Below are 18,927 nucleotides of genomic sequence, written 5' to 3'. Positions count from 1 at the left end.
TTGATGTAGATATTGTGAGAAATTAAATTAAATTATAATTCATCCCGATACCTTGATAAGATAGCTTTTGCCGCTACACTTTCAAGATGGATAAATTATTTAAATGCATACATTTTACCTATATAAACTACAAAAGAGAAAGGAGTTACTGTAACAGTATTGAAACTAGGTCTCGAGCTTTATGGCCAGCTCATAGAGACTGAGCATCGGAAAGCTGTGATATAGACACATGGTTTAGTAATCTACTGAGACCAGTCAGGTAAAATACCTCCAGCCTATAGTAGTTTGTGCTGAAAATCAGTAGTTGTACATATGCACTGGCACAAGATCAGAAAGAAAATGCCACTGTACATGTTATATTCTACCCATAGGTATACTAGAAGAACTATGGTTATGAAAATGTTCTCAATTGAGCATTTCAAACCACCTAAAACGCGCAGTTTGGTAAATGGGTACTATGCTTCCTGCACAAGTGGTTTATCTTCCATCGTGTGCCAGCCACATAATCCCAATTTTTCATATCGCAGAGACACTCCGCATGGGTGTACGTTGCTAGTTTATAACAGTGAGTGATTTGCCTGATCCCTGAAGTTATTTAGTTTACAATACAAATCATTTACGAATCATTGGTACATGAATCATTTAGGCGAGGTAGCCAGAGTAAAATTTTATATATGAGATATATTAGTCTCATCAGCTCTTTTAACAAGGAACACTCAACATAGTTTGTCAGCTAGTCTAAGGCATAACCACCTAAGCAACTGGACCTCATTTCAATGCTAAAGATATGATATAAAAAGCATAGGCACTTCCCTTGGTCATATATTACTTGTACCTTGACAGTTATGGAACCAGTTGTTTGAGCTCAGATGTATATGTGACTTTCTTTTGCTAGCTCACCTCGGCGAGTCAGTTTTACAATAGGATTTTACTAGGAAAACTTTTTAAAACGCCGAACATCTCCAATTTCTGACTCCGAGCGGTTTCTTTTAATTACAAAGAGCAAGCCAGAAACCTAAAACAAAATGGCGCTTCGTTTATGAAAAGTGACCAATCGAAAGCTGGCTTATTAAAGCCATATTGCCCCGTATGGCCGCGGCCTTCTCTAATGAACAAAAAAACCTCAATGACACGCGAAGAACCAATCTAATGAAAGTCGAATATTGCATCAATCGCTTCAGCCTTATTGCAGAAATGAGCTTAACAGTTTAGGAAACTTTGGATAACTGAGCGAGTTGAGTACTTAAAAGCTTGCGTATTTGAAACAAATGCCGTTAGTATCTTAACAATGGAAATATGTCAGGGACTGGATACATGTTTATATTCACTTTTAGGCAGAATGATTCAGATTGCTTAGATAAATCGCTCTCGACACCTCATTCCTGATTATATACATCGCCGTGAGCGTATGAGAGAGGGGACGCCTGTTCCTTTTTAATGCTGAGCGTCAACCAAGGGAATTTCTGATACCATTCTTACGTATTTGGTATGACGAAGCCAGAGATGGAACCCACGACCTTGCGCACTCGAAGCGGGCACTATCCCACTGAGCTACCGAGGCGGAACTTTAAACTTTCATAGACCCTTTCTCAATGGCATATCACTTTGGGCTCGATCCATGCCCTCTCAAAACAAGTGCTAAGTGCGACTAAGTGCATTTTTTAAAAGTTATCCTTGTGAATATACTTTTATTGGTTTCATAGCCATTTAAAGAAAACAATGATTTCTCACATTTTAAGTAAAAAGGTAAATACAGAGTTATGTAACTTGATGTCAAAGCAAATAGCAGAGTTAGGAACCTGTTTTATGAACGTAATTTATAATCCTTAAAGTTTCATATTGATATTTGAATGTGTTTAAAAGAAATTAAAGAGGGGGAACTCGGGACAAATAGGACGTGATAGGGACGATAGAAAAATATGTTTACTAAATACCCATCCCCCGCACCGAGTCAAACGGTTCGCGTTTTAAAAATACCACATCATCGCATAAAGCTATACGGATCAAGTCAATACAGTGTACTTTTATTCACAAGAGAGATAAATCAGCACGTGTAAAACGATATGCATCACCACACAATGAGTCTTTCCCCATTCTCCTGTCATGCTACATAATACATAATTGCATGCTGGGTTCAATGAGGTTTCAATAAAGTTTTTTTTCGCACTTTAATTTTCTCGTGGATTCCGTTCTTGTCAATTATTCAGGCATTGTGCATCAAAAAGTGGCATTTCATCTTCACGTTTTCAGATAAGTCATTTGTGGGTGCTACTTCGCAAATTCCTAATATTCCAAAGATATAATGTGCGTATGAATCAGTGATTGTGATAAAAAAAATGAGATGTCTGGTTCATCAAGAATATTGTGTTTGCAATGGTGCTGTTGATTTGATCATAGAGCGAGAATAATATTGGCACTTGAATTGAGATTGATTATAAAATCAGGATGATTTTAGCATAAGCGATCTGACATGGCTTCCTAGTCCAAATCCATTTAATATGAATTAAGCAACGGGTAAAAACAGATGCGAAACAGCATCTTGTTTCATATTTTTAATATCTAGCATACATTTTCAAGGGGCAATACATCAGCATATTAAACTGAGTAATACGTTGTCTTGGTGAAAGGTAAATGATATTTTACATAGTAAATTAATAAAATCTGTAAGGTCATTTGGAAGCATAGAATGCAACCAAGCAAAATAGTACTTAGCGGACTCGGTTTCATCGAGTCTGTTCATGAGAGGTAATGGAAAGTGCAATACCTCTCACACCCCCTATCACCGGCTTAAGCGGAACTATATTACACATGTAGTGAATGGACTCCTTGGTCCAAAAGGACCAGAAAATATAACACCACTGAATCCAAGTACTATACGGGGAGACATTTTACAGCCGCCATACGGCACTTTACGATTGCTGTTGTGATAATTAATAAAATCTGTAAGATGAAGCTTTGAAAGCATAGAATGCAACCAAGCAAAATAATTAAGTCAGCTCATGAGGGAAAGTGCAACACCCCTAGCATCGGCTTAAGTGGAACTCTATTACACATGCATTGAATGGACTCCACGATCCCAAAGGACCAGAAAATATAACGCACTTCCAACACGAGCCGATCTGACTTCCTTCTGAACGAGGAAGACTAAAAGTCTTTCGTTATTATGCAATCAAATCAGTGTTTGTACGTCACGGTACATACATTATAGCGTCAAAAGTCATAGCAACGCTCTCAAAATTAATGCAAAGAAAACAAAATGTTTCAAACCTTTGATAATTTGTTTGTAACATTGCCTTGTGGTCCTCTACCAAAATTGTTCAAATTATGCCCCATGGGTGAAAAGGGGCCATGCCCCCGTCCCCCGGGGGGAGGGTCCCAAGTTTTACATAGATTTATATAGGAATTTTTTTTTAAAAATGAAACTGCAAGGCCTAGGCTATTGATATTTGGTATGTTGCCTTTTGTAGTGTTTCTCTACCAAAATTGTTCAAATTATGCCCCTGAGGTGAAAAGAGGCCCCGCCCTTGGACTGTGACCTTGACCTACTGACCTACTTTATTGTTTTTTAAGATACAGCCTTGAATTTTAGATGACATGTACAGTTTAGCACACCGATCTTAAAACTGACTTTCAGTGACCATGAATGTGACCTACTGACCTACTTTCTTGCTTCCTAAGATACAGCCTTGAAATTTGATGACATACACAGTTTTTGCACGCCGATCTAAAAACTGTCAGACTTTCAGTGACCATAAATGTGACCTACTGACCTACTTTCTTAATATTTTAGCATCCGTTTGACATTTGAAACATGTAGCTCATATTACTCAAGTGAGCGATCCAGGGTCACCATGACCATCTTTTTCTACAAGTGTGCCAATACGGCTGAAAAACTATTTATAGATTTTACCGCCTGGTTTTGTTGTTCCTTCTCTTGAGAAAGAACACTAAGGGTTTGTAAGTCACACTTGACTGAGCAACTGACCTCGAAAGCTGTTGTCATTACAAGCTGGCCAATCAAACTCCGTGACCTTAGAAATAACCTCTGACGTAAAAAATTTTTCTTTTCTATTTGAGGCGACTCACTGAGTGAACGCGCTCCGCGGATTATATATTACTTAACCAGAGGATGGAAATGTGGCTTTTTTGAAACATGTCAAACATCTTTTTTTACGCAAAAGTTAACCTACGTCGTAACATTCGAATGGTCAATATGTAAATCAAACCCCATTGCGACCCTCTGATTATGCGCAACAAATTCACGCAAAACACTGTCTGACCGGGTCAAATGTGTAAAGGCAGTGTATTCTTAATATTAGACCTTTATCACGGACACGGACATGGAAATGTAAATGTAAACGTACTCTGTATTTCGTTCATTTTTTTTTTGGTGGGGGGGGGGGGGGGTTCTCAAGCATATTTTAGGAACTTGTTGTATTAGGAATAATATCGCATTGGACTGTGTTAAAAGCATAACACGACTACATTTTTAACGCAACAGAGACGTCACTCGAGTAAAGATTTGTCAAATTCGATGAACTCCATTTGAGGCCCTGGCTGAACGTGCAAAATTACTTTTTCGAGCAATGTCGACAAGTACTAAATTTCTATCGCAAATCATTCATCGCACTTGAAAGTTAGTCGACAGACTAAAGGGGATACGTTAAAAAACAGAATATCTTTGCTAAGAATGCCACGTTTCAGGCACGATCAACGCCATCAGGCCATTGGCATGGTTGACGCCGAACTTTCATGTCGTGAAATAGCACGTCGTATGGGCTGTTCTCACCTGACAGTCATTGAAAGGGGTTAGGAGACATGATCAGACAGGGTCTATGAGTAGACCGCGCACAGGTCATGAAAAAGTGGTAACTTTTCAATGACGTCCAGTATATATGATTATAAATAGAAGCGCATAGTGAGATTAAGGTTTAGCCCAGTAAAGTAGCATGTTGTATAGGCTTACAGAAAGAAGTTAATGCGGTAGAAAAAATACAGATCTTTGACCTATTTTTTATTATGTGGGAAAGGGTAGGTTGTACTGAAACAATAGAAAAGAAACACAAAGAACTGAAAAAAAAGAAAGGAATATGAATAGAAATTAGAATGAATAACTGATGGTCGGTGTAAAAGTGTATCTGGGGTGGGGTGAGCGGGGCGGGGGAGGGTGAGGGGCTTAAGGTCTGGGTGTTTTGAAGAATAATTTTTTTTATCTATTTTAGTGTCACATGTTTTGTAGATCAGTGTGTGTCAATGTGTTGGAGGGAAAAATAGAAACAAAACGAGCTGTAACACGGCCTGTAAACACCGGCTCCACCTGCTTTTGGTGACAGATGAGTTCAGTCGAAGAAAGAGCTAATGATACTTCCGAGGTGGCTCTATGTTATAAAGAAAGTCTACTTTTTGTAACAATATGGAACAGAATTTCAGTTAAACTGGTATTTGGTTCCAATCATAAATGATTGTAATTTAAATATATGTACATGTAGAGCGATTTGCAGAGATTACTGTCTAAAGTTAGGACTTATAGACCCTGTTCAAAGCGAAAGTTGAAATAGTAACGACATAGTTTGGGAAGGAGGAAGGTTACTTCATAAGAAATATAAATTATGTAGTTTACTTGTTGCATTGTTTTGACTTGTCTATACACATTTTTGAGACGCGAGTTGAAGCCAATGCCACTTATGTAGGCGTTAAGAGTTGAGCATACGAAATCTTTACCCCCTCCCCCCACCCCGCTTAAACTAAATCAGTCCTTAAGTAATGCTTTTTGATTAAGATGGTATCGAGAAGCGTGATTAGGTTTGATTATCATAGGGGCAGTTGATAGTGAGGTTTAGAAGGTGACCAAGTTTTACCCACATCGGCACGAACGCCGGTGTGATAACAATATAACCTTCCTTATTGACTTAAATCGATTGAGCCAAATAACTGTAAATAAGAATGAGATTAAGATAAAACTTTGTTGAGATAGAAAGGCTTGGATATATTGGCAGCTGCAGCCAATTTTAAACTTATTTGATACTTAAAATAGAGACAAACGTTTGAGGTTAAACATGGGATATTAAATGCTTATAAAAACTCTAGCTTAAGATTCATTTCAGCTTGCTTGGGTCAAAGTTGCTGTATCTAAAACGATAAATCTTGTTCTCCGAATTACTATACTAATTTGATTGACCTAGTTTGACAAAAGTTGGTTATAATGTAGAGGCATAGCTGTGGGATATTTGATTTGAGGTCAAAATTATTGTACCTAAACAAAGAAACTGTTACCGGCAAATGAATTAAATTCTGATTGAGACATACTGTCGCCAAACTTGGTGTATTGCTAATGTATATCAGGACTCACCTTAAGAACGTATTTTGGCCGCTAAGATGAAAAAGATCAACTGTTCAAAATTTATTTTATTGATTTGATTCATTGTTGTCAGACTAATAAGTTAAATGTCGTTAATTTACAAAACTTAAAGAATATTTTATCAAATGGCAGACAACAATTAAAATTAAAGAAAAGTGATGTTCTATTAAATTGAACTTGGAAATGTTTCGTAAGATGTATATATATGGGTGTTCGTCTGTGTTTTCCTTACACAGACAATATTAATTCCCAGCAGTATAACATTGTCAAGAATTATAAAAAATATCCTGTGTCTTGATAATTAGCCAAAAACACCTGAATATGGTATCTTAGAAAATAAAACGCATCCTTGCGGTTACAATATGTTTTTCAATTTTTATGTTTTGAGAAATCCCCCAGATTTTGACCATAGTACATAGAACGTCTACACTGTCCGTGTCCGTTGTAAAGGTCTATTTGCCGTATTTACTCAACCGAAAGTGGTAACGAATTTACTTTGTTGTTGGATTTAACAACTTATGTTAGCGGAAAAACTTACTTGATTACTTGACATTTTTTGCAGCCTTGTTTTGCCCTGTTTTGACATTTTCTGCTCTGATGTGCATGCAAATTACACATTTAAACTGTTAAAAATGTTCACTTATACCTCTGATGGCTAGAAAATAGCAATCAGTAGGCTATAAATATGCAGTTTTTGAAAATAATACACTCAAAACAGTGAAAATGTGATATTTTTGGGTTTTATCCTCATTTTCAACGAAATTGCAATAAATTTGTCATTTTCTATCAAATTCTAATCAAAGTAGCCCATTTCCACCATCATCTGGCCAGATTTCAATTTTTACCAATGTCATCTTATAGGTTATAACACAATAAATAGTTGTTGATCTTTATTCTATATAAAATTGACCTTATTCCAATGACCGCAGCACACATCAGGACCCATTTTAAATTTCTGTAACCTACATTTTCTTGAAGAATATTGTCAGTACTAACTAAAAATCAAAAGAAAAGTGGGGGTCATGTTTGATGCAAGAAAAATAATTTCAGTCAAACATACAAACTGCAAAATCAGCTAAAAAATGAGACCCCAAATTATACCGGTGGTGTATGATCTACGTTACCATGAAAATTTTTGTAATGTTGTTATTTCATTATGAAAATGCTACCTACATGTCAAGCATAGATCTGTCATGTGATTTTAGCAAAAAAATTGCAAAGAAAATAAGAAAAATAGCTCTACAGAGCAAAAAAACTGAGGACTATTTGTATCCGCCATTATTTTTTTAGTGTCTATATGCCTTTAGGCATACCCTTAGTTTAGGCTGATCACTACCAAATAGAATGTAAGCCACCGCTGGACTATCACAAGTAGTCCAAATATAATTAGTACTAATCTTTTTTTCCTTTCCCAGTGCATTTTCCCGACAACAACGTGCTTACTTTTACCCTACCGCGTTTCAGTATTATCACTTTGTATTCTACTGAAATCGGTATGTTCCTATCGCATGCTAGGTAAAAATGGCGGCCTAAGAATTTAATGCCTTGAAAAGAGAAACTGAAAGAAGCGAAAAGTAGTAAATTCAGCGGGTTGTATTTAACGAACTGCAGTTTTCTTATATAAAAGTTAACACCCCTTTCTTTTTGTTTTTCTAAAGTAGCGAGCTAGGTTTTTATGGGAATATAAGTCTGAAAATCTGATATGAAGTCAGTGGATTTTTTATATGAAATAAAGAAGAGCTGGATTTAGTGGTGTTCAGCCTATATTTAGAGCCGTACCATTTCCGGACAAAAAAATGACAGCACTTTCGCCTGTTTGCAAATTTTGTGGAATATCAAGGCAGTATTTTGTTGTCAGTATTATAAAATCACACAGAAGGTTAGTTTTCTTCTTAAACCTTTGTATTATGGAGTTCTACCGTTCAGATGATATCAAAGAAAACCATAAATTACACGAATTTTGTTGGAAATATGACAGATGTCGGACGTGATAATTATTCGGACAGATAAATTTTAAAACCATGCCGTGTTTTATTTTCATGACTTTTAAGTGTGACACTTAATTGTTTCACCAAGCGACAGTAAATAAAACTTACCTTTACCTTTACCTTTTAGTTTCTTATTCTCTGATTGTGTTGTTGTAACTGACTATTTTGTAAAACTATTGTTTTAAACTGTCTAACTTTTTGCATTGCCTCAAATCTCTCTTTTTGCATTGCCTCAAATCTATCTATCTATCGATCCATCCATCCATCCATCTAGGATCAATTCTATCTATCGATCTGTCGATCTATCAATCTATCTATCTATCGATCTATTGATATATCTATCCATCTATCCGTCTATCGATCTAACTGGTAGAAATAAGAAATCTGGTAGAAATAAGAAATTCTATAGCTACATCAAACATAACAAAAAAGAAAATGTCGGCATAGCCCCTCTCAAATCAGATGGTTTCACCCATACTGATCCAGTCACTAAAGCAAACATCCTTAATAAGCAATTTGAATCAGTTTTCTCCCCACCGAAGCCCCTAAGCCTTAAACATTTGTGCTCCAAACTGTTAAAATCCCCTTCCTCCCTAATGGACCAAATAAATGTAACTCCAGAGGGTGTTGACAAACTCCTTCTTGGCCTATCCCCACATACAGCGTCAGGGCCAGATGAATTATCCCCCCGTGTTCTCAAGGAACTTCATCAAGAAATCGCCCCTGTCCTTTGCCACATCTTCAATTTATCCCTAAATACAGGCATTGTCCCTCAAGACTGGAAAAAGGCAACAGTTGCACCAGTCTTTAAAAAAGGTCTCAAATCAAAACCCAGCAACTATCGACCAATTTCTCTGACCTGTATTGCGTCCAAACTCCTTGAGCACATCGTGGTTTCAAATCTTATGTCCTTCTTTGACAAACACAATATTATCAGCCAGTTCCAGCATGGTTTTAGGTCGGGTCATAGTTGCGAAACTCAGCTTATTAATTTTACCCAGGAACTTTATAGTAATTTAGAACAAGGCCAACAAACTGACGTCATTGTAATGGATTTTTCTAAGGCATTTGACAAAGTCGACCATTTGAGGCTAATTTACAAGTTACAATCCCTAGGTGTTAGTCCCCAAATAACTAACTGGGTCAAATCCTTCCTCTCTAATCGTACTCAGAAGGTCGCAGTTGAAGGTCACCTGTCCAGCGAACTTCCGGTCCTGTCTGGAGTTCCACAGGGGTCTGTCCTTGGGCCTTGCCTTTTCCTTGTATACATTAACGACCTGCCTGACTCAGTCAAATGTAAAACCCGTATGTTTGCAGATGACACCATCGTATACCTCACTGTCAAATCAAATAATGATAGCATAGCCCTTCAAGAAGATCTCCATAAATTAGAAACATGGGAAAGAGTCTGGCAAATGGAATTCAACCCCGACAAATGTGAAGTCCTTAGAGTAAGTAGGAAGAGAAATCCCTTTATATATCCCTACAGGTTACACAATACAGAGTTAAAGTCCACCTCAACAGCTAAATACCTAGGAATAACTATCTCCAATGATTTGAACTGGTCACAACACATGGAAAACATAATTTCTAAGGCAACCTCTTCCCTTCGATTTATTCAGAGAAATGTCAAGACAGATAACATAAAGGTCAAAGAAGCTGCATACACCACCTATGTCCGCCCCCAGCTAGAATACTGTTCAACTGTGTGGCATCCCTGGCAGAAAACCCTCACCCATAAACTTGAACGAGTCCAAAGGTCTGCAGCTAGGTATGTTATGAATGATTACAACTATACAAGCAGTGTAACTGAAATGTTGAAATCCTTAGAATGGAAAACTCTCCAGTACCGTAGGTTAAACTATTCATTACTTTTGTTTTACAAAGTAAGGACGCAGACCGTTGCTATTGACCAAGGTTACTTGACCCCCATTAGAAATCTGAACTACTTGATCCCTTATTCCAGCACTCAATACTTTGCTAACTCTTATTTCCCTAGAACCATCCGTCTCTGGAACTCCCTCCCCACATCAGTCAAAGCTAGCCCCAGCCTCAGTATCTTTACAGAGAGGCTGGCGGCGGTCACTATGTAATTCTTCCATTCTGTCCTATTTTAACTGTAGCATACTGTCCTTTTATCTTTTACTTTTAATACTGTAATATACTAAATTTCTTTAACAACTGTTTCTCTGACAGCGCCGACCAGTCATAATCATAAATCGATTGTTGGTTGTACCGATGTAGATGTAGATGTAGATCTGTTGGTCTATCTATCTATTCATCCATCCAACCACCCAGCCACCCACCCATCCACCCATTCATCTAGTATTACATGCAGGTGCGGGAAATGTACAGGAGGGTAAAAGCAATACTAACGTATTTGGCCAGAAGAGAGTTCCATAGGACAATAGTAGCTGGAAAGAAGGAGAATTTGTAATAATTGCAGGGTGTTATGATCTGCTTGTAAGACATTGGGTGCATCTGTCTTGTGAAGCGGGTAGGGGGTAAAACATAAGGGGGCATGGGCACTGCAACCAGTCCATTTTGTAGAACATTAATAACCTGGCATCAGATCTTCTGTGTTCAAGCGAATGCCACCCCAGTTTAACTAACATTTGGGAGACACTGCTGCATGTGGAGTAGTCGTTTGAAACCCATTGTGCGGCCCTGCGCTGAACCATTTTAATTTTATGGATGTTTTGTTTGGTATATGGACTCCAAACAGAGCTGGTCTGACTAGGGTTTTGTAGGCAAACACTTTTACTTTTGGGTTATTAGTTGGGATGTTCCTTTTTAGGAAGTTGAGGGTTTGACTTGATTTGGAGGTGACCTGGTTAACATGTGTGTTCCAGTTAAGTTCTGAGGAGATAGTGACTCCATGATATTTGGCATCACTTAACATTTCAAGGCTTTGGCCATGGAGTGAGTATTTGGACCTAAATGGGTTTTTTGACCTAGTGATATTAATCACTGTGCATTTTGATGGGTTGAACTCCATGTCCCATTTGTTTTCCCAGACCTGTAACCTGTTAAGGTCTTGTTGGAGGATACTTTCATGGGAAGAGTTTTTGACGGTGATATAAAACAGCAGAGCCATCAGCGAATAACCGGACCTGTGAAACTAGATTTTTGGGCAGGTCGTTAATATAGAGTAAAAAGAGAAGAGGGCCTAAAACGTAACCTTGGGGCACTCCAGATGTAACTGGGACTTCATCTGAAGTCTCTCCATCAACTAAGACTGACTGGCCTATTAGGAAAGATTTGACCCATTGTAAAGTGTTGCCCTGGATGCCATGTTGGTGGAGTTTATAGCGAAGTTTCAGGTGGTTGACCTTATCGAATGCTTTCGAGAAATCTAATTGTATTAAGTTTGTTTGGTGACCTTGGATTAGGTTTCTTGATAGATCTTCCACTAGTTCTAATAGCTGGGTTTCTCATGACCTTTTTTCCCTAAAACCGTGCTGTAGATCGTAGAGAATATTGTTGACCTGGAAGTGCTTTGTGATTAGGGCTGTCATTGATTGGGTCTGTGGCGTATCGGCGATACCGATATATCAGAAGACAAATATCGACGATACATCGATATATTGATTATTAAGTTAGATTAACGACCTATTTGTTCATATGCATACTATATACCTTCCTGTAAATGCTATTTGTAGTTTTATTGCCTACTTTACATATTTCTGTTTGATTGTGTTGTATTTGTATTTATAAAATAAAAGAAATACAAATTATACATAAAAATTAATAACATCTTTCATTTTTATTTTGCCTTCACTCCTTTTTTTGCATTTATCCAAATTTACAATTTTGTGAACTTTAGTTGTTTTTTAGGGTCTAAGTGTTTATTTGGGTAGTTTTTTTCTCTCTGTAAAATATCGATTTTTGAAAATGGGAATCGATAATCGATCGACAAAAAAATATCGTTGATACATCGATATCGTTTCTATCGATGACAGCCCTATTTGTGATATTGGATGCAACAATGTGTTCTAGCGAATGCAATCACTATTTCCAGAAAGGCAGTTGCTATATAGCCTGTTCCGAGAAATGTTATTTATTTAACTAACATAATGATCCTTTATAATATGTTTTTAGCTCACCTGTCACAAAGCGACAAGGTGAGCTTTTGTGATCGCGCAGCGTCCGTCGTCCGTCCGTCCGTGCGTGCGTAAACTTTTGCTTGTGACCACTCTAGAGGTCACATTTTTTATGGGATCTTTATGAAAATTGGTCAGAATGTTCAGCTTGATGATATCTAGGTCAAGTTCGAAACTGGGTCACGTGCAGTCAAAAACTAGGTCAGTAGGTCTAAAAATAGAAAAACCTTGTGACCTCTCTAGAGGCCATATATTTCACAAGATCTTCATGAAAATTGGTCAGAATGTTCACCTTGATGATATCTAGGTCAGGTTCGAAACTGGGTCACGTGCCTTCAAAAACTAGGTCAGTAGGTCAAATAATAGAAAAACCTTGTGACCTCTCTAAAGGCCATATTTTTCATGGGATCTGTATGAAAGTTGGTCTGAATGTTCATCTTGATGATATCTAGGTCAAGTTCGAAACTGGGTCACGTGCAGTCAAAAACTAGGTCAGTAGGTCTAAAAATAGAAAAACCTTGTGACCTCTCTAGAGGCCATACTTATGAATAGATCTTCATGAAAATTGGTCAGAATGTTCACCTTGATTATATATAGGTCAAGTTCGAAAGTGGGTCACGTGTTTTCAAAAAGTAGGTCAGTAGGTCAAATAATGAAAAAACCTTGTGACCTCTCTAGAGGCCATATTTTTCATGGGATCTGTATGAAAGTTGGTCTGAATGTTCATCTTGATGATATCTAGGTCAGGTTTGAAACTGGGTCAACTGCGGTCAAAAACTAGGTCAGTAGGTCTAAAAATAGAAAAAAATCTTGTGACCTCTCTAGAGACCATACTTTTCAAAGGATCTTCATGAAAATTGGTCAGAATGTTCACCTTGATGACATCTAGGTCAAGTTCAAAACTGGTTCACATGCCTTCAAAAACTAGGTCAGTAGGTCAAATAATAAAAAAACCTTGTGACCTCTCTAGAGGCCATATTTTTCATGGGATCTGTATAAAAGTTGGTCTGAATATTCATCTTGATGATATCTAGGTCAAGTTCGAAACTGGGTCAACTGTGGTCAAAAACTAGGTCAGTAGGTCTAAATATAGAAAAACCTTTTGACCACTCTAGAGGCCATATTTTTCAATGGATCTTCACGAAAATTTGTCTGAATGTTCACCTTGATGATATCTAGATAAAATTTGAAACTGGGTCACATGTTGCCAAAATTAGGTCAGTAGGTATAAAAATAGAAAAACCTTGTGACCTCTCTAGAGGCTATACTCTTCATGAGATCTTCATGAAAATTGGTGAGAATGTTCCCCTTGATAATATCTAGGTCAAGATCAGAACTGGGTCATGTGCCTTCAAAAACTAGGTCATTAGGTCAGATAATAGAAAAACCTTGTGACTTCTCTAGAAGCCATATTTTTCAATGGATCTTCATGAAAATTGGGTCATGTGGAGACAGGTGAGAGATTCAGGACCATCATGGTCCTCTTGTTTTTAAAGAGCCAGCAACCTGTGTGCTCATCCTAGTGCTCATATACGATAGTCCCCTATATAGGTAGCCGGCTCTATATATACTATATATAGAGCCGGCTACCTATATAGTAGTCCATATAACAGGGCGTTTCGGGATAGCATGATAACTTTTGACTGTCACTGAGTTTGTCATGTCCAAACTAATTCTGCATATTTCTATTAGGAAAACCCCAATGAAATCCATTGTCAGTTTTAGAACATTTTCTGGTACATGTACAAAGTATTTGTTATGATTACCTCTCTGATAATGAATTTATGTCTACAATAAAGCATAAACTTGCCTCGCTGACACTTTATGAATGTATATTTTGTGTTTTGTTTCTGCACTTTAGTATCATCGGCAGTCTGCTGTATATTGAAACCGATGTCAGGGTAGATATCTCCTTGCACCTGTCACATATTTTCGAAGATTTAAAGAGAATTCCTATAGTTTTTTTCCTTTTATAGAATTTTTTTAAATTCACATATATGATAGGAAAATTTGTGCTGAAAACAATGAACAAATAAAAACAATAGGTCACCAGGCTTGTTTTTGTGAAAAATTGTTTTGAACACACCCACTGTTGCTGAAACTGCCACGATTTTTCAACATTTTCATAATTTTCTGCTTTTTTATAAATACCAACCAAAATATACATCAAGACAGCACAATACGTTTTTTTTCTTTTTACAGATTTTATTATATACTTATTTGATATCATAGTCATATTTGTAATACTCTATCCTTACAATAATGGGTACAAATGAAAAAAAAAATATTGTTTCATATTTACTTTTGTGAACTTTTTTCAATGAAAAATACCCATAGTGAAGAATATTTTTTTAAATCTTGAAAAAACTCTTTCATAGAATTTGTTTCTGTTTTTCTTGTGTATAGATAATTGTATTGTGAGCATAAAAATGGCTAAAAATGTATGGGTCACCAGGCTAAATTTTGTGTTAAGACCGCTAGAATACAACACCTGTTCGGACGGAAATTTGCGCGAACCTGGCCAAATTGATTACATATGTCTGCTAGAAGTTAAAAAAAATGTTTTAAAAATTCCTAATTCTTACTGTAATTGAATACTAAATAATCTGAAAGGTGATAGTGTCTTATCAGTACTAAGTCAATTATCATACATTATATGAACAACACTGTCTTTGTACTAAAATACGATGTGAAAACACAACCACAAAAATAGCAAGATACCTGTCAGGCATGATACTTGTCAATACAACATAAACCAGTATCAACATTTGATTACTGATAAAACTTATCAAAAATGTCATTTCATTCAAGATTCCTCATATTTAAGATTGTCTGTAACATGTGTCAACAAATGTTGACTTCAGTTCAGTTTTCCATAGAAAGTGTCGGCTGCGCAGAAAGATGCGCATAAAAAACTATAGGAATTCCCTTTAACTCTCTTATTTAAAAGTATGGATTAAATTCAACCCATTTGAAGTTTCTACATGAATATTAATGTTAAATTTATTAAAGCAAGTAAGTCTGACCGGTATATTATGACTTTTTTGGATTTTTAGCTCACCAGAGCCAAAGGCTGAGGGTGAGCTATTAGGATCAGTCACCGTCCGTCATCCGTAAACTTTTACTTTAAAAAACATCTCCTCATAAACTGCTAGGCCAATTTCATCCATACTTCACAGGAATGTTCCTTGGGTGAAGCTCTACAAAATTTTTTCAAAGAATTGAATTCCGTGCAGAACTCTAGTTGCCATGGCAACAGAAAGGAAAAACTTTAAAAATCTTCTTCTCAAAAACCAGAAGCCCTAGAGCTTAGATATTTGTGTGAAGCATTGCCTAATGGACCTCTACCAAATTTGTTCAAATCATGACCCCGGGGTCAAAATTGACCCCGCCCCAGGGGTCACTTGATTTTACATAGGAAAATCTTTAAAAAATCTTCTTCTCAAAAACCAGAAGCGCTAGAGCTTAAATATTTGACATGTAGCATTGCCTAGTAGACCTCTACTAAAGTTGTTAAAATCATGACCCCAGGATCAAAACTGATCCCGCCCCAGGGGTCACTTGATTTTACATAGGAAAATCTTCAAAAATTTTCTAAAAATAAACCATAAGGCCTAGAGCTTAGATATTTCACATGTAGCATTGCCTAGTAGACCTCTACAAAATTTATTCAATCATGACCCTGGGGGTCAAAATTGACCCCGCCCCAGGGGTCACTTGATTTTACATAGGAAAATCTTCAAAAAATTTCTAAAAATAAACCATAAGGCCTAGATCTTAGATATTTGACATGTAGCATTACCTAGTAGACTTCTACAAAATTTGTTCAAATCATGACCCCCTGAGTCAAATTGACCCCGCCCCATTGGGTTACTTGATTGTACATAGAAAAATCTTCAAAGTTTTCTAAAAATAAACCAGAAGGCCTAGAGCTTAGATATTTGACATGTAGTATTGCCTAGTGGACCTCTACAGAAGTTGTTCAAACCTTGACCCCCCAGGGTCAAATTGACCCAGCCCCAGGGGTTACTTGATTGTACATAGGGAAATCTTCATAAATTTGCTGAAAATAAACCAGAAGGCCTAGATCTTAGATATTTGATATGTTACATTGCCTAGTAGACTTCTACAGACTTTATTCAAATCATGACCCCCGGGGTCAAATTGGCCCTGCCCCATTGGGTTACTTGATTGTACATCAGAAAATCTTCCAAAAAATTTCTAAGAATCATCAGTTTGACATTTGAAACATGTAGCTCATATTACTCTGGTGAGCGATCCAGGGTCATCATGACCGTCTTGTTTTATGTCTCCCTTTTCCTAACAGCATAAAATGCAGATACAGAACTTAAGGCTTAGAGGGATGACAGCTGTAAAATATCAGATCATAAAATAAGTCATCTTGATAAGCCAAATGGGTAAGGCTACCTATATAGCCACTGTATAGCCACTGCCTTCCAGAAAATATCTGGACATCCCCTGTGGAAGCAGTTCTTTTAAAGAAAATTAACCCCTCTCCTGAAGATTTAAATTGCCTCTACCACTTCAACACTCAAGTCTATACAATTATTTAATTCATAGACCTCAGGCGACGATGTGTGATTTCTGCTCACCTCAAAATACACCCCCTCCCCTGTTTCAAACCAACCCCTCCCTGTCTGGTGTCTTCAAATAACCCCCTCCCCTACAATTTATGTGAAAAATCCCCCTCCCCAGGCTTAGAAAACTGTTTCTACACAACAAAACAAACAACATAATGACCTCACAAATTCCCACTAGCTCCTTCCCTCTAGACATCTCCCCCACTCTCCTTTTAAATTACCCCCTCCCCCAACCCCACGTGTTCCTTTAAAAACTGTTTCCACATGGAGGTGTGGATATTTTTTGGAACAGCTCCATTAATACACACTGTATTGTCAGTAAATGGTTTATGATGTAAACATCTTTCAGGTAATGTAAATGCCATTACCATGAACAGACAGATCTTTACTTTCATGCTTCACTCTTTATCAATGATTAATTTTCATTTTTTGGTGACAATTATGATTTTCAGATATAGATCTACACAACTCAAACAGGATATCAAACCAGACTGGAAGCCAGTGATTGGGCTTGAAGTTCATGCTCAGATAAAAGCTGAAGGGAAGCTCTTCTCTGGGGCCTCATCCAAATATGGAGGACCAGCCAATACACAAGTGGCTTTCTTAGATTCTGCTCTACCAGGAACATTACCAGTAAGCTGTCTGCTTATACATTCATTATTACAACTGAGTCAAAGTGTGCTACAAAGGGGTAGCATTACTAATCTAACTAACAGACTAATTTTTAGCTTGACAATTCGAAGAATATGGAGAGCTATATGGCGTTGGGTAAAGTTGTTATGAAATGGTAATATGTTGTATACCGTCAAAGATATTTACTTCAAACTTGGAACACTCGTTTATTAATTATAACAGTCTGTACCAGTAGGCAAGAGTTACGTAACTCTGTTGAGTATTTTGGCTGAATTATGGCCCTTTTTAGACTCGGAAATTGGTTCAGATTTCGTACAAGTCCATGTTTTGTAAAGACTAGAATGTGTCTGTAGGTACATTTGTCACAAATAAGGAGCAGTAATTCAAATGTTTGCAGTGTTAATGGGGTTTAGCCTAAACAAACATTTTATGGAAAGGATTCATTATTCTAGGCCATATATTTTTGAGCTGTGAGCATCACAAACAAAAAATCCTCTATTTTGGCTATTTCAAGGGCCATAACTCTGTAATAAGTGCAAAGATTCTGAAGAAGAATGCCAAATGTGAAAGGTCAAATCATGATAAAGACTCGAGCAAGGCTTCATGAATTACATTAAATACTTTTTGAGCGAGGCACATAATTAGGTGAAAATGTGCATTTTTTTACTATTTCAGGGGCCATAACTTTAAAAATAGAGGGTGGAGACGGCCAAAAAAATAAGAGGTGTGCATGTTTATATCATGATAAAGACTTATGCGAGTTTTCAACCATTTATATTAAATACTTTTTGAGCTAGGTGCGTCAAAAGGTGAAAATGTGCATTTTTTACTATTTTAGGGGCCATAACTCTGAAAATAGGGGTGGATCCAGACAAAAAGTAGGAGGTGCGCAGGTTCATATCATGACAAAGACTCATACAAAGTTAAATCAATTTATATGAAGTACTTTTTGAACTATAGGCATGTCACAAGGTGAACATGTGCATTTTTGACTATTTCAGGGGCCATAACTCTGAAAATAAGGGGCGGAGCCAGACATAATATAGGAGGTGCACAAGTTCATATCATGATAAAGACTCATACAAGGTTTCATCAATTTATATCATATACTTTTTGAGCTAGGCGAGTCACAAGGTGAAAATGGGCATTTTTGCCTATTTTAGGGGCCATAACTCTAAAAATAGGGGGCAGACCAAAATGAAAAATAGGAGGTGCACAAGTTCATATCATGATTAAGACTCATG

General features: G+C 37.1%; 1 protein-coding gene across 1 annotated transcript in view; it reads left to right on the top strand.

Annotated features, from left to right (window-relative positions):
- Window positions 1-8,120: 8,120 nt before the first annotated feature.
- LOC123529424 (glutamyl-tRNA(Gln) amidotransferase subunit B, mitochondrial-like) overlaps window positions 8,121-18,927 on the top strand; it is a 56,544-nt gene continuing 45,737 nt past the window's right edge. Inside the window, exons 1-2 of the mRNA XM_045309750.2 lie at window positions 8,121-8,237; window positions 17,503-17,683. Of these exons, the coding sequence (XP_045165685.2) occupies window positions 8,155-8,237; window positions 17,503-17,683 (264 nt within the window). The 5' untranslated portion in view covers window positions 8,121-8,154. The remainder of the gene's footprint in view (window positions 8,238-17,502; window positions 17,684-18,927) is intronic.

This window comes from Mercenaria mercenaria, chromosome 13 (genome assembly GCF_021730395.1).
Source record: "Mercenaria mercenaria strain notata chromosome 13, MADL_Memer_1, whole genome shotgun sequence".
Taxonomy (NCBI): domain Eukaryota; kingdom Metazoa; phylum Mollusca; class Bivalvia; order Venerida; family Veneridae; genus Mercenaria; species Mercenaria mercenaria.
Note: the sequence above shows the minus strand (reverse complement) of the source record. Positions and strands in the feature narration are given on the sequence as shown.